At 51.6% G+C, this 22,366-nt stretch overlaps 6 protein-coding genes across 6 annotated transcripts; 2 read left to right on the top strand and 4 right to left on the bottom strand.

Moving 5' to 3' along the window:
- Positions 1-757: 757 nt before the first annotated feature.
- TRIVIDRAFT_64407 (uncharacterized protein) lies at positions 758-1,228 on the top strand (the record flags this gene model as incomplete). The annotated part of the gene is made up of 1 exon (XM_014094423.1): positions 758-1,228. The coding sequence occupies one exon, from the start codon at positions 758-760 to the stop codon at positions 1,226-1,228; it is 471 nt and encodes a 156-aa protein (XP_013949898.1).
- A 196-nt stretch (positions 1,229-1,424) lies between these two features.
- TRIVIDRAFT_175391 (uncharacterized protein) lies at positions 1,425-3,415 on the bottom strand (the record flags this gene model as incomplete). The annotated part of the gene is made up of 1 exon (XM_014094422.1): positions 1,425-3,415. The coding sequence occupies one exon, from the start codon at positions 3,262-3,264 to the stop codon at positions 1,471-1,473; it is 1,794 nt and encodes a 597-aa protein (XP_013949897.1).
- Positions 3,416-3,846: 431 nt separating this feature from the next.
- On the top strand, positions 3,847-9,792 carry TRIVIDRAFT_38233 (uncharacterized protein; the record flags this gene model as incomplete). Its single annotated transcript, XM_014094421.1, has 6 exons — positions 3,847-3,946; positions 4,006-4,133; positions 4,193-6,564; positions 6,620-6,864; positions 6,929-8,394; positions 8,455-9,792. The coding sequence occupies 6 exons, from the start codon at positions 3,847-3,849 to the stop codon at positions 9,790-9,792; spliced, it is 5,649 nt and encodes a 1,882-aa protein (XP_013949896.1).
- A 390-nt stretch (positions 9,793-10,182) lies between these two features.
- On the bottom strand, positions 10,183-12,676 carry TRIVIDRAFT_232714 (uncharacterized protein; the record flags this gene model as incomplete). The annotated part of the gene is made up of 3 exons (XM_014094420.1): positions 10,183-10,642; positions 10,725-11,340; positions 12,081-12,676. The coding sequence occupies 3 exons, from the start codon at positions 12,262-12,264 to the stop codon at positions 10,183-10,185; spliced, it is 1,260 nt and encodes a 419-aa protein (XP_013949895.1).
- Positions 12,677-14,043: 1,367 nt separating this feature from the next.
- Positions 14,044-16,110, bottom strand: TRIVIDRAFT_56258 (uncharacterized protein; the record flags this gene model as incomplete). The annotated part of the gene is made up of 1 exon (XM_014094419.1): positions 14,044-16,110. The coding sequence occupies one exon, from the start codon at positions 16,108-16,110 to the stop codon at positions 14,044-14,046; it is 2,067 nt and encodes a 688-aa protein (XP_013949894.1).
- A 1,294-nt stretch (positions 16,111-17,404) lies between these two features.
- Positions 17,405-18,365, bottom strand: TRIVIDRAFT_38079 (uncharacterized protein; the record flags this gene model as incomplete). The annotated part of the gene is made up of 4 exons (XM_014094418.1): positions 17,405-17,617; positions 17,691-17,818; positions 17,890-18,000; positions 18,200-18,365. 4 exons carry the CDS (start codon positions 18,363-18,365, stop codon positions 17,405-17,407), a joined length of 618 nt encoding a protein of 205 aa, XP_013949893.1.
- Between the last annotated feature and the right edge of the window lie 4,001 nt (positions 18,366-22,366).

The raw sequence follows: 22,366 nt of genomic DNA, 5'->3' as shown, positions 1-22,366 counted from the left end.
CAGCCACAGCATCCAGTTAGCGATCAGATGCCCTGCGCCAGACAGCCTGCCGGCCGCTGCCGGGTCTGAACCCTAGCGCCCCAAAAGCCCCTGATGAGGGGCCACAGAGCCCGTCTCCGGATCTTGACTGGCTGGATCCCCGCAACTCTGCCAGGGCGACATGCTCTAGTCAGGGGCATTGTGGGCAATTTGTGGATAATGACATGCGGCAATGCTCTGCGTGTCCCATTGATCCTCTGCTGGTAGCTCTCGGCTACGCGTTGGGACACTGGCGGAGGGAGTCATGCATGTAGGTACTCGTACAGGTACTGTACGGAGCACCTGCAGCGTGCACTTTTTTATTATTTTCTTTGTTTTATTTTTAAATCTCATTCGCCCTGCTTTTCCCTTTTCTTCCGCTCTTCCGAAAGACACAAAAGAGAGTTTCTTCATTTCGTCAACCGTCGATTTTTTACTTTCATTCCAAATTGCCGGCGGTAAACACGTTTCTGGGGAGATTAGCTTCAGAGAGAGCTCGTCGTCAATCAATCCATCAATATTAAATCCATGAGCCCTCTCTGCTTGCAGTGGCCAACAACATACCTGCTGCAGCTCTCTTATATATGCCGTCTACATCAATGACCTGATTTTATTTCCCGCAATTTTCAAACCTCTCATCATCCACACACTCTTTTGACACGCACTCTTGCAACACACATTCCTTTGATACAACCAACCAGTCTTATTATACTTCGTACCTATCCTATATACCACCATCATGGCTCTCCGCAAACCAGACTTCCACCTTCAGATGCCTTCCATGAGCCAGTCGGACATCCAATACCAGACGCGCAGTCCTATGCGAAGCCCTCGTTTCCGCGAGGATTTCGACGCCCCGTTCTCCGAGTCTTTCCTGGATCCGCTACCACCCCCAAAGACGTCCTATTATGACGAGAGCAAAAACAAGATTGCACCGCCGCCTCAACGGAGCTACGACGATAGTTGGGTGCCGCCCAAGCGACGACCAAGCGTCAACGACAAAGTTCTGCAGTGGGCCAAGCGATCCCTGACCATCAAACGACAGCGCCCACCTCGCCTGGGTGATGGCTTCGCCGATGCGCGAGCACCTTCATCGAGGAGCTCTAGGAGAATTAGTAGCATGCCGGTAGAGACAACCTTCGGCAAGCGCAATACTCACATTCAACCCCCTACCATCATCACCGTGGCCGAAATCCCCAAACCAGTGTGAAAGGGAAACCGGAATGAAAGAAGAAGAATGAAAAAAACTCAATTAGTGGCACACATCGACAACAAAATGTATACAGCTTCGGGAAATGGATCAAAAGAAAACAAATGGAGAAAAAAAAGAATAAGAAGTTACAATCTTCACTGATATTTACCACCGACAGGAATCTAAGGCAGCGGGGACTGCATTTGGGCTTGCTAAAAAAGCAATCTGTATGATAATGATTTATGAATTTTAAAAAGACATCAAAATACACCGCCACCAATGATGAACAATCGTTGCTCCTCTCTCTTTATCCATTGCATAATCTTATTGGCACCCTGCGCCATTGCTGCCCTTGATAGATTGGGTCCGCCAATGCAGTAGAGTTCAAAAGTTGGAGTGAGCCAAGCCAGCGATGTTGCGTCGTCGCTCACACATTGCAAAATCTTAAGGTGCGCATTCTTTGCGTGGGTCGAGGCATGTAGCTCGTGATACACCGTCATAAGCCGTCTTCTCTTTACTAAATGTCCAAAGGCAGGCTCTAGCGCCGACATGCAAAATTGCACATTCGCTCGCGACTTAAACAAGAAATGGCATATTGGGCTTCCCGGCGCGATTTGTCCCATGCTGGGGCGACCGGCACGAGCGGCGTCTCTAATGATGGCGAGACTGCCATTCTTCGCCAGCTGCTGCGCAACGTCGTCTCGCATTTGTTTGAGACTGAAAAAGGCCTCTCTATCTGCGCTGATAAGGATCATAGCAATCTCCTCATCAACCGGCTGCCCCACGGCCGCGGCCGGTGCCGTCGCTTGCTCGCCCGACACCCCTTCAAAGAAGCTGACATACATGTATAGATAGCCCTTGTTGTTGAAGGCCGGGAGACACAACGGGATCCAATTTTCGCCGCCCCCGGCCTTGATGCCCTCCGACTCGAAGAGCATGTTGAAGATGAGCTGGAGGTCGCTAGGGTGGAGGGAATGGCGCCGTGGCCGAATAACGCTGACAAGCTTGCCCCCCGCCACGATGAGCCCATATAGCAGCTTGTCAGCCCTTGACTTTAGAAACGTATTGTTGATCGTGTGCCGCTGAGACTTTCGCAGCTTCAAGCACTCCAACGAGCTTAGCAATGCCGAAGGCGAACCTTTCGTGAAGCTATCCGCTAGTGATGATAGCAAAGCCTCGGTCCCTTGCAAAGGTTTGCGCAAATCGGTGGACGGTCGATTCGCGAATATGTTGGTCAGGGAAGGTAGAGTTAATGTTGATAGAATCTGCATGTACAAGGCTTCAAGTTGCACTCGTAGTTGCGAATCGCTCTCTCCAAGCTTGCTGATGGCCACGAAGTATAGCGGTCCTTGGGTCAACACCACGAATCGGGTGTTGCCAGCCGTGAAGCCTTGCAGTGGGTTCTTGGATCCTTCATAGAAGGAGATGATGGTTTGCACGACTCCGATCGAGGAGTTTATGAGATTGAGGTCTCCATGTCGGCTCCAAATGGGTTTGCCAGCGGACGACAGGATCATGTACTGTTTCAGTTTCGACCGCCAAATGGCTAGCCTCTCGTCGTCTTTGAAGAACTCGTTTGATTCGTCGGGGAGCGCGGCAAACTCCTTTTCAAAGTCGGCAAGTCGATCTTGTGCGCCTCGCTGATGCTTCTCAAACGGCTGGACGTTTGCAGCCTGCGACTTGAGCAGGTTCCAGGCGGCGCTCTTCTTGCTGAGGGACGACGTCAGCAAGCTAGCAATGTCTCCAGCTGGGCGCATCGTTGGCGCAAAGCTCATGATGCTGGCGGCATCATCTCCGTCGATGCCCGAGCTGCTTGGCCGGCGATTGGGAGACGTGTAACCGCTACCTGTCGGAGTCGATGCGGACCGAGTGGTTGGCGTGGAGAATGTTCCTCGAGTTCCGTCGGGGAAGGACAATGTCTGAATGTCTAGTGGAGTTATGGCAGTTGTCGCCTGGGCCTGGAGGGCTTTCGGGTCGACTGAGCTGCTTGCGGCCGGCCGAGGCGGGAGCGGAGGGGGTTGCTCCTCGTGGGAGGAATCGTTCTCCTGTCCCATCTTGACTCGCAGCCCTGTTGCATCTCAAGGAAGGCTGAAGCAGGCGATCACCCAAGGGCTGGAGTGTTGCGCGATCCTGATGCTAGCGGCACAGCGGTTCTATCCATCATGCCATTGCGTGCTGGGAGCGGCGACAATGGCGGGAGCATCAAGTATCGAGGGAATGCAGGAGGCAGAAGCGAAGCACCCAGGGCCGTATCGGAGCCCTTTTAATGATGCCGTTGCCTGACCTGGCTGCCGTGCGTAGCGGGTACTTGGCGACCAGGCCCTGTGCAGCGCGTCTCTACAGGTACCTCCTAACACTGAACCAGTTGGCAGCCTTGCGTCAGCCAGCGCTCCAATCAAGCACCTATAGTGGGGTTGGCTACGTATGTCGGCACATGTCCCTTGTACCTGGAACCTTAGCTTTGGGCGCAAGCACTGAAACGTAGCCTTCTGGACGGCTTCATCTGGCGAATAGACTGAAGCCATCTTGCGAACTACATTGTATCCACAGCTGTTCCTTGCAGCTATGCGCCTCGCTTCTTGGCTTCCAATTGCTGCTGTTATTCATCTCACCCATGAACCAATTAGCCTGTCATAATGGCGCTTGAACTGGGTCCTGGTGTGCGATCCGGGTCGCCAGAGAGCTCGGGGCGAGACTCGCCCATTCCACGGCAATGGAGGAACCAGCTCGGCGGAGGTGGGTAGGAAGCCTTGTGGGAAGCTTTTGTCGACCGTGTCACTGACTTGGTAGTCTAGAGGACGCCCCTATAAAGGACAAGGCGTACCGCAGATATGCTGCCGGAGTCGATAAGGCGTTATTGCTGTTCGAGACGGCGTTGGAGGAATGGGCCGACTATATATCCTTCCTCAACAGACTGCTCAAGGTCAGCCATTAGGCAACCATCTTGATTCGCGACACAATACACTGACATGTCTGATATAGAGCTTGCAAGCCCGGCCGCCTGCCGTCTCCGTCATCCCCGCCAAGATTACCGTCGCGAAACGTCTGTCGCAATGCTTAAACCCGTCTCTACCGTCAGGTGTACACCAAAAAGCTCTCGAAGTGTATAATTACGTATTTGAAACAATTGGAAAAGATGGACTGTCCCGAGATCTCCCCTTATATCTTCCAGGCTTGGCGCCTACCCTCTCTTTTGCGTCCCTCTCTGTTCGCTCGCCATATCTCGACATCCTGGAGCGTCACTTCACAGGTGTTGACTCTAGGTCCTTGAGACCAGCTATGAAATCTATCATACTGGCATTGCTACCAGGGCTAGAAGACGAGACCAGCGAAGACTTCGATCGAACGCTCCGGCTGGTTGGGAGCTTCAAGGAAGCCATTCGTCCAGCAGACAGCGTCGCCCTTACCGAGCAACATGCCTCAGGCGACGACTTCTTTTGGCAATGCTTCTTCTTGGCCTCCGTTACAAGCCACAGCCGCCGTGCTGGTGCTCTTGCTTACTTGATACGCAATCTGCCCGTGTTGGGTTCTGATGCCCCTGCTGGCACGTCTAGTGAGAAGAACGGCCAAAACAATGCGGAGAGCAGCTTCAATAGTGACATTGCTGCCATCGTTACCACCCCAGAGCCTGGTTTGCTTGTGAGATGTTTTGCCAGTGGACTCTCTGATGAACAGCTGTTAATCCAGCGTGGCTTTCTCGATTTGCTTGTGTCTCATCTTCCCCTTAATTCTAAAGTGCTGCAGTCTCTTGTTAAGCCTGGTGATCTGGAACTTCTCCTGAAAGCGGCGGTTGGAGTAGTCACCCGACGAGACATGAGCTTGAACCGTCGACTATGGGCATGGCTTCTTGGTCCCGAGCTGACGGGTAACGAAGGAGAACAAAATCCAGAGTTGCACAGCAGCGCGGCAGACGGCCAACAAGCTTTGCTCTCCTCTCGGACAAGCTACTTCGAACACTTTGGGCTGCAGTCGCTTACAAAATCTCTTCTCGAAATGATCAAGGATACGACTCACAGGGGAGTCGCCGAACGAACTCGCCCATATCGAATATGTCTCTCTTTAATGGACAGATGGGAGGTTGGTGGACTTGTGATTCCGGACATCTTTCTTCCTGTAGTAGAAAGTGTACGGCAATTTCAAAAACAGAGTCCGGCCAAGGCAGAATTCACGGAGGTGCTGCGGAGCGCAAGCGTGTTTTTCGATGGCATTGAAAGTGGTCTCATCTATGGTGAGCTTGTTGAACTCTTGGGTCAAGCTATTAGACCAGGAAACTTGAGTAGCGAAGAGCGAAGTGATAAGCTGTCGTTGGTCACTTTCATCATCACTCATTTCAACGTGCGCGAAGAGGAGATGGTTACAATTCATGCCCCCTTGACCTGCCTCGCTGCTTTGGCCCTATTAGAAGAGGCACGCAATTCGCAACGTGGCGGCAACTCGTCGTTGAACGAACAAATCCTCGGCATCGTTGTTTCACTTCTGGAGTTGGTTCCAGACCGAGCATTCGTTGAATCCACCGCAGGCAACGCCGGCGAAAAGGGAGAGTCTGACAGGATTTCCTCTCTGTCGACCACGGGCTTGCTCAAGGAAATTCAAGATTTTTATATCCACGGGCAAGGAAATCTGGACGCTTCACCAACGCCTTTCTCTCAAGTTGAAACCGGCGAGCTGATTATGGATAAGGCAATTAGGTACATTGTTGATGACTCGGTTGACCAAGAGTCATCGTGTGCCTTGAGCCTACATATCAGAGTCCTGCTTCTTATCTTACTAAAAGTGCCCAAAACCTACCGGTTCGACGAGATAACCCTGGTGTCTTCTCTAAAAGCAAAATTGATGCAAAAGCGGCGCCTGAGATTTTCAGACTTTTCTTCCATCTTGCACCTGATTGCGCAGCTCCATTACGTCGAGCGAGTCTCAACCTCAGAACTCTCGGAGCTAGTGCATCCACTGGTTCAGCATGCATGGTCATATCTCTCTGCCTCCGAGCCTAAGTATCACGTGGAAACGGTCCGATGTCTGTGGCAGCTTCAGGCTGCCCTTTCGTTATCTCGCCGCGATGTCGAAGCTTCGCTCGCGAGCATCCTGGTCGACCAGAGTGCTGGCGGCTGTGCAGATATTGGGCGCGCTTTCGGTGTTCTTTGGTCACAGACTCTTCAGGACACACCATCCGATCGTCGAGGACCTAAGATCCCTACAATTGAAGCAAAGCTGGGTCAAAAGCTGAGTGCGACTGACCATTATGAGGTCATGTTGACGCGGCCTCTATTCCTCGTGCTAGACGGATTACTAGACGACAGAACCCAGATGTATATGACTGTCAAGTCGTGGCTCAACAGCATGGTTGGCATTGATAGGTATTTTGCGATCCTCCCCTGTGTCTGTGTCGGGTTTGCTAAGAGTTATATATAGGCTTTTTCTACTCTTTGTTGTCAAGTTCGCAGAGATCCCCTGTCTTCGAGATGTCGGAAAGAATGTTGAAGCCGAAAAGCCTCAGCCCGAAGCCCCCATTTTCACCGAGGATGACGATATCGACCTTTGCTTGTATTACCTGAGGACCCTCCATCACGTTTTGGAATGCTCCGGAGAAACTTCAAGAGCAGTGCTAGTGTCCAAGCATCTCTCGTTTAATACTATGGGCCAGGTGCAAATATCTAGTATGTACTTCACGCTTGGTCTGATAGATCTTTTATTGTCTCTTACTAATTTGCGTTTTCCCAGCTGGCGGAGATGAGGACGATATCACGCTGCAAGATTATTTTGTCAGAGTGTGTTTGGCTTGTATCACTGGTGACGCTTCTGCATCTGCTAGCGATGACCTCAACCACAGGGTCTCCCAGCTGCATCGTTACGCACTCACTGTTCTCCATCACTTCCTCATAAGCCACCACGCCGCCCCTCTATACGATCTTCATCTCGACCACGTCCTAATTGACAGATTGATGAAATCTATTGGAAGTTCAGACCCCTATGTACAAGTCCTTTTGCTTGAAGTCGTCTTCGACGCTCTCAAGCTACAAGAAATCGTGGCAGCGGAGCTTTCGATGCAATCGACGGCTGAAAAGCGGCGCTCAAGCGCGGATCCTCTACATGCGGTGCGATTATCCATCTCTGCGGGCGACACAAGACCACCTCCCATGATAATGCCACCTCAGCTACTCAAGTGCCTGCAGGCAGGCCTGAGCTCGACAAGCAGCCAGTTTGTCCTAGATAACTGGGTCTCATTTCTAAGCAGATGCTTACCCTTTTATTCTCAGTCTATCTTCCAGATTTTGATACCCCTCGTTGAGACTCTATGCAAGCAAATTGGCGTTACGTTCTCGCACTTGAAAACCATGTTTGAAGACGAAACATATGAAGTTAAGAGTGAGACTGGAACACCGGAATCCACTTTAATCTATCTCCTGAATGCCTTGGAGCAAGTCTTGGCGAAGGCGCATGATCAATTACTAGCTGAAGAAGCCCAAGCGCTGGCCCTGAAGGGTCCCGACCAGCCTCAGTCAATATTTGGGAGCATGGTGTCGGGTGTCTTCCAATCGGATGCCCCTCAATCTCGAAGTGCTACAGCCAACGACCGCCTGACTGTTCACCTGGCCTTCCAAGATGCTGTGCGCATGTGCTTCTCTATCTGGACTTGGGGACAGGGAGATGATGCTACTACACAGGACATAAACTCGTCTGCCTCCTTCAACTACACGTCTCTGAGGATGAGGAATCGGGCAAGAAGGCTCCTTGAGCATCTTTTTACGGCCGAGACGCTCGAAAGTCTGGAGACTGTGATTGACGTTTGGAGGAATTCAACAAGCGCCGCAGACCATGCCACCGTGTTTAACTTCTTGGCAGCTTTGGACGCTGCAAGGCCAAGACATTCGATGCCAGCGCTTTTTAATTCGATATATAGCCGCACAAACCCGGCTGCGTTGGAGCCTTCCAGGAAATCAACAATGACAATCTCGCTTCAGGACGCCGATTTGGTCGTCTTTTTGGTCGAGTACGCTAGGTCGCTTGATGACGATGCCATGGATGAGATATGGCAAGACTGCATTACTTTCCTCAAGGACCTTCTGAACAATCCTTTCCCCCACCGGCAGACGCTTCCCAGTCTTTTAGAATTTGCTGCCATCTTGGGCGAGAAAGTTGACAACACCAATTTTGGCGAGCAGCGAAAGATGCGTAGGGAACTAGGAGTAAGTCTATTGATTGTGATTACTTGAATATATACCATGACTAACTGTTTATTTCTACAGGACCTCTTCCTAAGGCTTCTTACTGCTCTCTTCACAACGAGACCAACGTTTGCTGAACCAACAACTTCTAATGGCACGTCGGGGACGAAGCTCGTTAAAGGCGAGCTGGAACGTCGTGGCACGTTTCCTGGCGCTATCGAGAGATCTGACGATGTCATGGCCATTCTCGCATCAGTTGTTCCAAACTTGCCCAAAATTCTTCTTGAACCCGACCGAGTGCTATCCGCCGCAGGAACAATATCAACCAATGTTATTGGTCCAACATTCCGCTCTAAAACATTTCCGGATTCTGTCTCTTCGAGCACCTTGAAGCTCCTGCATGAGCTGTCAAGGCTGCAGAACAACCAAAAAACGTGGAAGAAGGACGTTGGCGACGCCTTCAACGATAGCAAATTCTTCGCAATGAACCTGGCTTTAGTTCAGAATGACTGGCTGCCATTGCTGCGGCAGTGGACCGTGACGGACAAGGAGAGGATACCGGAGATAGTTGGCCGCATCAGCGCACCCACCACTGCAGGAATAGTATTCGGAGTGGGCGCCACCTCTGCCCGTCTCGAGGCCGATCGAAAGACGCAGCTGAACTTGCGGAGGATCGCCACGCTGATTCTTGCCTCTGCGGACGATGCCTTTGTCACGGATATTCCCGTCATTTTCGACAAGGTAGTCGAGCTATTTGGAGCTACTTCGACGTCATCTCCATCATCCACAACACGAGCCGAGGTCTACATGGTCATCAGGGCGCTGGTGCTGAAGGTTAGCCCAATCCACCTCGCCAGGCTGTGGCCCGTGGTCAACGCCGAGATTCACTCCGCCATTTCTTCCATCGTGGCTCCTGATCACAGCACGGCGGCCGAAATCTACGTATGCTCGGCCATATTGCAGGCCTGCAAGCTGCTTGACCTGCTCATCTGCGTTGCTCCGGATGACTTCCAGCTCCATGAGTGGCTCTTCGTCACGGATACCATCGAGGCCGTGTATAGGTCGGCGACGTATCAGCCCGTCGCCCTTGTAGATGAAATATCGGAAGAGCTGGGTGCGACGTCTGCCCAGCTGACCGCCGTTACTAGCCACGACGATGCCATGACGGCGGCTCAGATGGCGACGAGCAACAATGGCTCGCGCCGTCTTCCACTTCTGGGCATCGGCGGCATCGGTGACGACGTCAGCTTTGAGAGGAAGGATGAGTTGGTGGCAAAGGTTCTTAGGCCGTTCTTTGGCCAGCTTAGCATCTTTGCCTTTGAGTCGACGTATGCCATGGGAGCGCTTGATAGGGAGGCCTGTGTGGAGGCGCTGTTGAAGGATATTTTTGATGATCGCAGTATGGTGAAGGCTCTGTAAATCGGATGAAGGAGAAATTCTATCGGGGGATGGAGATTGGTATGAGATAGATGGGAACAGATAGAGGCGCAGATAGGCTTGGGAGTTGAAGTAACATTTTATATATTTATATATAATTATGAACATTTGGTATACCTTGTTGTTCAAGTGTATGTCCCCCTTAAATATACACTCCTGCTATTATTTCGCAACTCCCATTGGCAATTCCCGATGCCATCATTCATAGACAGCACAACTTGGATATTCTTCGTTGGTAAACCCGCCAGCCATCACGAGAACTCCCTAAGAAAATAGAAAGAAGAGATGTCATCAAGAAAGAAACAAGAAGATTTTTTTCCAATACGCCACCATATGGTTTTCAATTTTTTGCACTGAAAGCCATCCAAAGAATCATACTACGGGCGGCAGTCCAATCATTCTCTCAACGACATCCTCGTAAAACTGCCTATTGACGGCTGCACCAAACTCTATACACCTGATGAAGGGCCTCAGCTCAATCAACAAGGCCGTCAACACTCCATCAGCAAAGAGCAGTTCGTAGGAATACTTGGACGCCAAGTCGAACCAGATCTGCACGGGGGAGATCTCGGTCGGATCAATCTCGAACTGAGCCAGGGCCCAGAGAGAACTGATGGAAATACCAGTGGCCTGCCACTGGAAGGTGGGAGCCTGTGTAGTCGTGGGGTCAATGCCAGCGAAGACCTGGCGGTCGTTGAATATGGATGTGGGTGCGGCATTCATGAAGAGGGAGGTTGCAGTGAGAATATGGTTGTTGCCTCCCTCGGTCTCGCCGGGGATGTGGTCGTGGAAATCATTGGAGTGGAAGTGGTTCCAGCAGATGTTTTCGAGACTGTTCGACAAAGAAAGGGAGCCATGTTAGTCGCGCTTCCAGACACGGATGTAATTAATAGGCATGAGATGATAAAACTTACGCTAGTACCCAATTGATGACGGTCTGCTCTTGTTGGGGAGTTAAGGGAGGCGTCAAAGGAGCGTTTTCGAAGCTTGGCGGGCTAGCATAGCCTTGCACGCTGCTGCCAGTGGAAGAGTTGTTGATGGTGAAGCAAGGCGTTCCTAGGAGGTCATGGATGCCCAGTGACACAGTGATATCATCGACGTTGATGTGGCCAAACATTTCGGCATCGTTCGAGGTTGAAGGCATCAAGGGGTGTTGATTCAGGTCGAGATCTGACAACTGCCCGCCGGAGAGCCATTCCTGGGTATCTAGCTCGGACATGCCACCCAAGCGGGTGCTGGGAGAATCTGCATTTGAGAAATAAGTCGAGTCGGCCTGTGGATATGTGAACTGGCTAGGCTCGGTTCTTCTTATGATGTCTCGGATGCTGTCATTTTCCTTGCGGATCTGAGACGTCTCTTGCTGGGCCTGGGTGATAAGGTCTCGCAGCTGAGACACGTCCAGCTCCAGTTGCTTGACATAGTTTGCCTTTCTTTGTCGGTGTTGAATCTGGGCCTTCCTAACCTGAGCTCGTCGAAGCTGAGCCTTGTCTTTGGCTCCGGCCTCCTCGCCGGCTTCACCCGTGTTTTCATCTGTAGTTCGAAGTCTATGTTCAGCCTCCATCTTCTTCTTGTGATATTCCCTAGACCGAGTCCGTCTAAGCTCTCGAGACGATGCAACACGAGTAAGGAAAGGCATAGCGTGGGCAGTAGTGTGATATAGGAGCAGCGCCAACCGAGTATAAGATTCCAAACTTTTAAGTGGGACTCGTCGTCATGAATGGAATCAAAGACAAGAGGCAGCAACGCCACGAACTAAACGAATAAATCAAACGGCAGATGAAGAAGTGTTTTCACACTTTTGATGGAGCGACTGGCTCGTCTTATGAAGATAAAGATGTATCACACCGATAGAGGGTGGTAGTGCGGAGAAAAGGATTGGACGCTAGCCCATGACCACTCCCGTATCCAAACAATTCCAAATCACGAAGCACTTGCTCGGGAATCTGACAGCCAGCGACGAGACGCAGATTGCATTAGTAGGCAGCTCCTTGGCAAGCAGAACTGCTACTTTTGGAACACCCGTTGCCCTGTAATCATTGGTTCATTGGAATCACCCCGGATTCCGGATGTCGTGCTGAGGGTTTGGCCAATCCACGTCGTTTCGACGGCCCAGGTCCCCTCTCGCCCTCTAGCGCGCGTCTCCCACAACCAAGCCCGCCTCGGGATAAATAGATGGAATCATTCAGAGATTTAAAAGAGCAACTCAAGCATAAATCATAGCCTGCAGGTGGAGGGGCGACAAAACAGGAAACGCGTCATCTGGAACTCACCAGGATCTTGATCTTGCTCGCCGCCTTCGTCCAGCTGCAGCTCCGCAGTCGAGGATGGGCTGGCCGACTTCTTCCCCTTCTTCTTCTGCTGGTCGCCGCCTTCGCCCTTCTCCTTTTGCTTCACTCGCTTCCAGAAGCTGGTGAACGAGGGCCGGTCACCCTCTGCACTTTCCGCATCCGCCATTGTAGTAAATGCGAGCGTGAATCAATCACGACGCAGCTTGTTTGGTTTGGTCAACGCTACGTCACCGAGCAACAAACAGCAATTGAGCTCGACGAGGAAATCCTCTAAAAAAAACAGCAGGACGCTAGGAAGCTTGGTTTCAAAGAGAGAAGAGATGAGCAGCCTCCCAGTCTCGCCCTTGGCCGTCACGGATAGGTCTCGGAAAAGTTCGTGTGATTGCGCTTGTTCACTGTAAGCAAAGCAAGGTAGCGAGCGAGCAGCAATGAGCTGAGGCGGGCGGAAAGATGTCAGCTGCTAAGGCGCGAGTCAATCCTCAATCAGCAACCCCGGATATTCCGTTTTGAGTCTGGCGATGGAAGAATATCGAACAGCCGCAAGAGTGTTTGCCCTTGACAAGCTTGTCGCAGTACCTGTACGGTGTAGGTTCAAAAAAAGCAGGCCATCAAAAGGCGCCAGGCTGTCGATTCGCCTTTAGCGATACGGAGTTACCAAGTTACTTGGGCCTATTTTTTTGCTTCCGGGCGGAAGTCGTCAGCCAATTACCGGACCCGGCTGAGCAGGTACCTGTACAAGAGAGCCCCCCAAACATGCTGTGCCGATAGCTCTAGCCGCGCTGTAGGCGACCTTGGCGAGCGTAGAGAAGGGTGGGCTACACAGCTGAGGCTGCTGAAGAATTCCAGTGCCGTTCGACTAGCAAAAGTACATGTACAGATCCGATTTGAATGGCATCTCAGAAACAACCTTACCTGTGCCTTTGTGCTAGGCAGTGATAGGTAAGGTAGATTCAAGCTATTGCCATCAATCCTACATCTTGCCATGAAAAGAAACGGATTATGTATCTCCTCTCTACGGATAAGCTCCCGTAAGAATATCGTCCATTTCCCGTCAAGAAGTACCTGGTACCATCCGGTAAGCGGAGAGCAGAGGCGCTAAATGCCGACAGACCCCAAAAATCCCGTCAATAAGATTCCGAGTATAAATACACAAACAAACAACCCGATCGGCACAAACACAAAACCCCACGAGCGAGCAGTTGGAATCGCTCCCAAAAATAAATTGCCGAACCGCACAGGATTTCTCCCACTCCAGGCCAGCGGCATTAGCTGCAGATGGCGCCTGCATGAGGGATCAAGCAGACATTAGTGCACAAGAGAATGGCACTCTCATGATTTGAAATAAACAAAGGGGGAGTGGTATCTGTAACCCTCCCCTCTGGGCAGACGCCCCAGGTCGCCTGCATCCAAAGTATTTCAAATACTCGTATTAGATTATTTCAAATTCTCCTATCCCTTTTATACCCGTAATCCCCATGCTATCGCAAAGCATCCAAATACTTCCACAACAGGGCATTACCTAGTACTTGGTACTACATGAGGTGAATACAAGTCTTGCGAGTGTACCAACTTGAAATCACAACACGGCAATCGGCACAGGTTTGACGGGACAAGGAGCTTTAAATTCAACGACCCGCTCCAAATACTACATATAGCTGCAGTATACATCATATAGCTATCAAATCAAAGCAGATAAAAGCACTTGTTCCTTTTGCCAACTCCTCGCTAATAAACGAACGAGAAAAAAAATGAAAGCACCCAACGCCAAGTCCAAATGCACTTTTGCACATAAGCACCAAAGCACCATCCCGGCCTCCTTACCCCCCTGGTCGTTCCAAAAATGAGCAGATCAAAGCGTGATATGTGAGAGGAATTCCAAATAACAAGTCTTGTCCATCAAGCAGCGTTTTGGTGTATCCGTCTTCGTTATCTAATCGTCGCCGTCTTACTCGGATTCACCGCCGTCGCTATCGGTTGCGGTGCCCTCTTCAAGCTCTTCATCATCCTCATCCTCATCAAAATCGTCACTATCTTCCTCTTCGTCCTCTGCATTCAAACCCGGGATTGATTTCCAGTGTACGTAGTCTTCCGCCAGCCAGCGTTTGCTCACTGGTAGCTGGTATGGATCAAACGGGAAATATGGGTCCAGTTGGTGAAAGCTCTCTTCTTGGGTATCGAAACCAGAGTCTCGGAGGGCTCCTCCAGTGGAGTAAGTTGATGACAAGAACTGTGTCAAGCGGATGCGTTTGTTGCTCTCAATCAGCGGATACGCATACATGAAATTGAGCCGGTGCGCCAGCTTAGCAAACTCATCGACGATGACCGGCGCACAAACCTTGAGTGGGTTGAGTTTGCCAAAGACGTGCGTCGAGAGATCTTTCCTCGTCGTACCAATCCACTCAAGGTCCTGGCCAATATATGATGCCGGGTCTTCAGGGTCGACAAACTCGGGGGCAGACACAACCAAGTCCTGCCAGCGGAAGCAAAATATGTAAAGGGTGGCCTGCAACAGGCTGTAGTAAGGGTGAAAGCGCTTTAGATCCGGACCGCGGCAAAGGGGCTCATATTTCCTGCGGTACTGGTCCAGGTGATGGATCAAGAGCATAAAAATCGTGCGCACCAGGCTGCGCGGCACGAGGGCTCCTCGGGCAACAAAGCTTGCCAGATACGCGGCAGCAGCCTGCTTCAAAATATTTGGCGTGTTGCTCTGGAAGGCGCTAGCAATGAGCTGACCGCAAAACGCGTCTGTAAGCCGCTCGTGCTGCTGAGCGAAATGAAAGATGAGGAATTGTGTATGTCGTGATTTGTATGTTGGCAAGACCATTTGATCAAACTCGCGCAGGATAGTGATGAACATGTCAAACGCCTTGTCTGACCCAGGGTTTGTGAAATGCGGTGTGTAAACGTCGAACAGGGTATCAAGCATCGAGTCCATCTTCTCCACGCTGTCCTTAAGAGTCTTGATTCGAACGGCCTCTTGGTCATAATCTACGTCGTCGCTATCGACGGATTCGGTATCGCTGTCGTCATCTGCCTCGTCTTCCCAGCTTCCTGCCTCTTCCTGGCGGTTCTCGCGCAGCGCGTACATGACGGCGGCCGTGATGTCATCATCCGTGTCTTCCAAATCCAACTGCATCTGTGAGTCAATTTTAACAACGCGATCTAGTATCATGTCGAAAACGTCTTCTTGCAAGTCGGGCACGTATTCTTTGACTTGGAGGAGATTGTGGATGTAGGCCATGTGGACTCTCATCGAATCGTCGAGGAACGGGAACTTGCTTCTCAGCAGGTTTTCTAAAACTGCAATGGCAGACGGGAACATTTTGAGAAGGTATTGTAGAGTCGAGTGCAGCCTCTCTCGCATCGTGTGGCGGCTGATCTCGGGGAAATCGGGGACTCGCCACGCGGATGGGCGAGTGTCGTGAAACTTGTCCACGATCATGGTCAAGACTTGGTTGAGGTAGGATCCTTGAGCGCTGACCAGTGCGGCGAGGAAATGCGTAAACACTTTGACAAATGCAGCATCTCGTCCCAGCCAGGAGCAGTTGAGAATGACCTTGACCAGGCCGTTGCAGTCCTTGCTCTTCAGAATAGGGATGCAGCCAGTCAGAGCCATGAGGTAAACTTGCAGCTCGTGCGGCTTCAGCGTGTCCTCCTCTTCTCCCACGACCGGCGGTAGGTATCTCTTTTTGTCGTTGGCGAACATCTCCTTCAACCCGTCGTACTGGCCGTCATCTCCTCGGAGGTGGGCCTCGAGCGCCATGCGCACTTCCAGCTTGATTTCATCCATTGTCCGCCGGCCGACTTCGTACGTCACATTCTTTATATCGTCGAAGAACACTTTGCGGCGCTTGCTGGTCGGATCTTGGGCCTCGGAGCCCTCGCTGGGCTGATCGTCTTGGTCTTTCCTTCGGCCCAGAATCGAAGCAGGCTTGAGTATGGACTTGACCGGAGGTGTGCTCCTAGGAAGAGTACCAGGGAGGCTTCGGGGGGTTGAAATGAACGGTCGCATGGATGGCGATGTCGGTAGCTGATGATAATGAAAGGCGAAAAGAGAAGATGCTGGCAGGATTGATGGCGATTGTCGCGGCGTCCGTTACGGGAATGCAGCAATGGAAGATAAAGGCTGTTTTCTGCAGTCGCCAAATCCCTTCATACTCAAGCTACGGAGCACTTAAAAAAATACAATTAATCTCTCGAACAAGCGCAAGCACATGGCTTGGGCTCAAGGTGTAGAAATGCGAAATAACCGTCAACTCGGATGCGGGTGAATGATGCTGAGAGAGTGACAGCGTCAATGCTGGACATGGATTATTTTTTTCCTGCACATTAATATGCGTCAGGGAAGATTTTCAATCGAGTGGGGACCCCGCACGTGCCTCGCAACCAAGTCGGCTTAGGCAGCAAGAGTGGTCCGTGCGCGCTTCGGAATATTCTTTTGCCTTTGCGAAGAGCTTTTGTTAGACAATGACGACTATTTACCTAGCTTGATGACGAAGTGGATGTGATAGCTGTAACACATGTAATAAATCAGGAGCATCTTCGGCCATGCATTCAATGGAATCTCCCTGACGCCGCCACAATGCAGTACCACTTGACTATGCAAGAGCCATTCATTCCTCATGCAAAGACGCCGCAAGTGGCTGCATGAGCTGCGTTGTGACTGTGATCACAAGTGATTGCCACGGCCTCAATCCGCAACTTGGGTTACAGAAAGTGACAAAAGACGTTTGATATAAAAATGGATATACCTAGTAGTAGTACTAACCTCTTGGTAGCACTAGTATGTAGTAGACTCGTATCGAATATTCCAACTCCGTAACCCACAGTCTGGACCCCATGCATATTCCGTTATCCTGCTTGGGAAAGTCCTGAATTCCCTGCTGCCGAGATGTGTGTCGTATCCCAGGACCGCTCCTGAGTCGACAGGTGAAGCTCCAATGGGGAATCTACCTGTCTGACCAACCATCTGTAACTGAAGCCCAAGAACTAAAGAAACAAAACAAAACAAAGCCCACGCATTCACCCAATGGAGATTGAATCCTTTCAACTCCCCTCTCTCCTCATTCTTGCCCCGTCTTTTCCAACTTCATGTATACCGGTAATGCTGTTAACCCAAGTCAAATAACCAAGTATTTGTACTGATACTTTTACATGTCGAATTGAGAGCTGAGAGCCATGGCCCGGAAGTCAGGAGAGTTCCAGGAAGGGGCCGATAATCCCCTTCTACCGGGCTGGCCAACAACGGTCGAGGTACCAGATGTTGCCATCTGCAGTCCGCGAAGGCTATCAGCTGGTTATCACCCCTAATAGCTATCTCCAGCACCAGCTCCGTTGTGACCTGCATGGGAGGTGTACATGTAGTTCGGATCGGCACCACCTTCGGCAGGATTCGCCCCTTCGGTGGGTGCATACTCGGCACTGGTTGTGCCTGGCTCGGTCTTTTCAGCACCCGGGATCATGCCGCCTGCCCAGGTGTTGTTCTCTAGGACGCGATCACGGTTCGATTGATTTTGTTGCTATTTCCCCACCGTCTTGTTAAAAATTCATGTTCAATTGCGAGAAGAAGTGATGGCGTGGACACTTTCTTACCTCGCGGTACTTTGAGAGATAGACTTTGAGAGCCTCTGCATAGTTCTCGAAACCCAGGGAAGTCATGGCGAACAAAATGTCCTCTCCATTGACTGTTTTGCGTTTCTCCTGTTGGCACTTTTCCGAGGCTAGTAGTAAGACATGTCAGTATACGCAAAGGCGTTCGCTCTATGTGACAAAGCCCAAAACACAGACATACCTTCGCTAGTGATGAAAGAGATGAACTCGCTTACACACTCCTGCATGCATTCTTTGGCCTCCTTCGCAATCTTGGCGTTGTCAGGCAAAGCATTCTTCATGATGCGGGCGACTGGAGCAAAGTTGCGAATGTTAGCATCAAGCTCATCAGATTTGTCGGCCTTGGAGGCGCGCGGCGTCTCCTGCACATTGGGGAACAAATGGTGAGACATAGGAAAATATGCGAGGCTGAGAAGGGCGAGCAGCTCACACGCATGCGGCAAGCAATCACGATTCGAGAATGACGCTGATGGGGGACGACGAGAACATACCATTGGCTATAGGCAACCACCGGTCTTGCTCCTTGACACCTTCAAACTCGTAGCCAGTCCCTCCGGCCGAGTGGGGTTCCTGGTTATCATTCATTTGTCCTTCCTCGTCGGGTGACTGTGCACCTTGGTCGACATCCTTTGGAGGAGATTGAGGGGAGTCGGACATATTTGGCTACCTGCAGCGGCTGCTAGCGTCTTTTGTAAAATCTTCGGGTTGGCACAGCTTCGGTATGTTTCGCGATGATGTGTCCCCCTGGCCACGTCGCAGAGGTAGTAGGGCTTGCCCGATACGTCGAGAGGGGTGTGCACAATGCAAAAAGATGCGTCAATCGTGACAAAACGCGAGGGATCTAGGTCGCGGCAGGCTGGGTCTGCCCTGGCTGGACGACGCAGGACCTATGACGCCCGCTTGGCGTATGTATGTATGGGCTGGCAAGCCGGTTGGGAGAGAATATCCCTGGTTGGAGGGGAAAGGCCGGAGGGGGAGGGGTGGCCTTGGAAAAAAAAAAATAGGGTCCGCAGTCGCAAAGAGCTTCCAGTCGATACGATTGGGGAGCAAAACAACAGCTCTGTCCAAGCAGAGCAGAGCACAGCGCTGCCACAAGGGCGTGAGCGAATCAAGCACAAGCACTGCTTCTCAGCTGCTGACAGTCTCTCTGGCGCTGGCTATGGCAATGCCAGGCAGATTCGAGGATTCACGGCCTGGACAACAGACAGCGACAAGGTCGACGGGGGTGCGCCTTAGACAACAGACGACGTCTTCGCGTGCAAACGGCTCTGGGACGGATTTGGTGGCGCGGCCAAGTTACACGGTCGCGCAGGGTTCCGGGTCGTAGGGCGACTGGTTCGAGGTCAGAACAGGAGGCTCGCGGGGGGGAGTCTGGAAAGCGTCTCACGAGGGTGTATTGCGCTGTTTGCTCTGCGGCTGGCGTGGGTGCATAAGTGTGAATGTGGATGTGGAGTGCAAAGAGGAAAAAGAGAGGACGAGGCTAGTGGTGGACAGCAGCGTGGTGTTGTCGGCCGAAATAACAGCGGGAACCTGGCGGGCAGGTAGCGCGGTACTTTGCGCAACTAGACCGGTACTAAGGCAGTGTTTTGGATGGGCAGCGCTGCAGTGACAGCCTTTTGCAGCTTTATCGATAGAGGGGGAAAACAAAGGCTGAAGGTACTGCTTCATACTGCGATGCGTACTGAGGTACCACCAGCGAGTGGGCGGTTGTTGCCCAGCAGCAAAGCTACCTTTAGGCAGCTCGATCTGCACTAGCAGGGCGGGTATCTGGAGCTGAGCTGACAGTACTGGGTTACTTGCCTGCTCGGTATCTATCGTTTAATATGTCAGGAGCCATTCAACATTTTGATGTCGACCACTTATCGAGCAGAGGTACCTGGTGGCTCTTGGGAAATGCAACACGATCTAATACCGGCTTAGTACTACCTGTATATGATACCTGCTACCCGAGAAGTGGTGATAGCATCAGCTGCTGCAAGACTACATGGGTACTCGAATAGTACTAATGCTACCATCACTGAGAGCTACCGTACTACTAACTCTATCTACAGCTACGGTGCTATAGGCAGTTAGCACCTCTTGTACGGAGTAAGCGTGGCAGCATCCGTACGAATATACTAACTGGGTTGGCATTTGGAGCAGCATTCTCCATTACGAGAAAATCCTATTAAAAAGAACCAAAAAAAGGCCCACCACATATGTATGCGCTCAAATCACCAGACCACTCAATCCGCACACCCCGGCTTGACATGATGATGGGATTCAGGTTTAGAATGCCTCATGTGAGCCTTTGATCACAACCAACATCATCCTACGATTGATAATCCTCGTCCCAAGTGCGTCTTCTGCTGGGCTAAAAGTCCAAGGGGGGGCCGGATGGTTGCACCAAGGCATCAGAGGCGGTGTGTTACAGCAGCTATCCGCGGTGCCCTCTTGGTGTCATCAGCTGGAAGACGCTTCGGATGGGTGGCCTCTAATATCGGGAGAAAGCAAAAAGACATCAATGGGAGCTTGACCAAAGTCTGCCAGTCAGCGAGAGCCCTCACCCCTGCCCTGGCAACGCGAAAAGAGGCCGGCGCCCTTGTACCAGCTACCCTGGCCTGCGGTATTCCGTGATACAAGCATGGCCAGCCTCGTGGTTGTGACGTCGTCGTCGCAAACGAGACTGCACGCCAGCCCACGAAGACGGTACCGGGATGGTGGGCTACTGCAGTTGCTCATTCGACAATGGATCGCAGCCCGTAATCAGAGGCCGCTAAGGCAAGCCTCTCCTCAGGAACCCGCCCCCAAAAAACCAGTTGTCAAGTCATTGGGCCGCATTTCAAGTCTGCCCAGTGGTTGGCTGGTGACCGACGCCGAGCGGGAACAAACCACGGCCTGGCTCTCGACAACCACTCGGGTATTGGGCCATTGTTTGGGCCAATGGTGACGCTGCCGGTGCCAAACGGTCCATCTGTTGGTTCTCTTGTTCTTTTTTTGCTCAGGCACAGCTCCGCCCGAGACGGCTACATGCATTCCGTGGTATCCTCTGAAAAGACGACATTTCGCTCTGTCTAAGCACTCCGAAACAGTGCCCCTATGCTGCCGGTGATGCGCAGATTGATTGGGTAGCGAGGCCAAACGTCCCTCGTCCTCCCTTCTGCCCTTGTCCCTGCGCATGGCTAGACGGAAGGATGGCGGGCTTGCTTGATGGATGGATGGGTGCTGAGTTGGCTTGAAGCCCAGCCGCACCCAGCTTGGGCATGAAGCACGAGCATGCGCATAAACATCCGTTTCCTCGATGCGTCCAAGTTCAATTATAACCCGTGTGCCTGTACTTGTTGGGATTGGGGGCTGCAGGCAAGCTAAGCCCATTTAATAAATAGTAGCTTTCTTGCTCACATACGAGTATGTGTGGTGTTTGTCGTCCTTGATCGGTTCGCTCTCTGCCTACCTAACAGTTTGTGCGTGTGAGAAAGCAGAGAGTTGGTAAACACCCCTCGGTACCATATTCCTCTATTCGTCAAAGTCGCTGGCGGCCTGCATGATAGATGCGAGCAATGCATAATGGCGGTAAGTGTTGTCGTGTTACTGAGATGGGCTGCAACGCTCGTACAAAGTAAGCTACCTGGGGCATCCACAGTTTGCAGTTCGCAGGAATCGCTTCATGTTAGTAGCCGCTACTAGCTATTAGTAGCCTCTCATGAGCGTTCAAGGCACATGAGTTGTAAGTAATTCCCAATGACCCAATGAATGCATGCCTAGCCGGCTTATTCCCCCCTCTTTTTTTGTTTCTAGGCCTCTTCGTCCCGCCCCGGTCTGGCCAGCGTAACATTCCAGAAACGATTCTACGCTTCTTTCGTGAACAGGACTGCTTTAGAAGTGGTGTCACGAGCGAACATACGAGCCACGAGGAGGGGGATAAAATGTGGTGAGCACCCCACTCCTGCATTAAGCCGGCTTGACACCCTGCAGATGGGTCTCCATGTATGTCCTTTAGATATTCTCATTTGAATACGTTGTGTGATATCTCAGACATCGATGTTGTTAGGGGGGCTACGACCCTGGAATCCGTTGGATGAAGTGTTGTCATGATGGCTTGCCACTTGGCAATGCGAAGTTACATCTCAAGAGCGGCACGGCATATGCATTGGTGACGAGATCTCCGGGAGGGACGGTACATGCGTAGGCGAATGCTCGCTCAGGTAACTTATGCAACCTCGGATTCGGTGATGAGCGCACTCTCTGATGTGAGATGTTATATAGTGCGGCTGAGCTTGTGTGGCGTTCCGATTGGGCTGCGGCAATGTAAAGTGATTTGTACGCATCTAGACCAAGCCTTGATACCCTGAATGTTGGGAATCCAACGAATGGACACATATGCCACATATCGAAAGGCACACCAAATCACACGGATAAACCCCTGTTTGCGTCGCTGTAGTTAATTCTCACACGCTGCGCGTGTCCCAATGTGCGGATACTGCAAGGTGGAGGCTGCATGCGGTTGGGCACTGAGGCGGCATCCGCAGAAGGATGAATTCCGAGCGGTTGAACAGCCGGGCATGAAGGATCATTTGAATGCCAAGGACTGGTTTCTGCGTCGTCCAGGGGCACGGCCACGTAGAGCTGGACTATGTGGTATAGAACGCATGCATGCTGACGAGGAAAACAATGTGAAA

Source organism: Trichoderma virens (genome assembly GCF_000170995.1).
Source record: "Trichoderma virens Gv29-8 chromosome Unknown TRIVIscaffold_92, whole genome shotgun sequence".
NCBI classification, from domain to species: Eukaryota; Fungi; Ascomycota; class Sordariomycetes; order Hypocreales; family Hypocreaceae; genus Trichoderma; species Trichoderma virens.
Note: the sequence above shows the minus strand (reverse complement) of the source record. Positions and strands in the feature narration are given on the sequence as shown.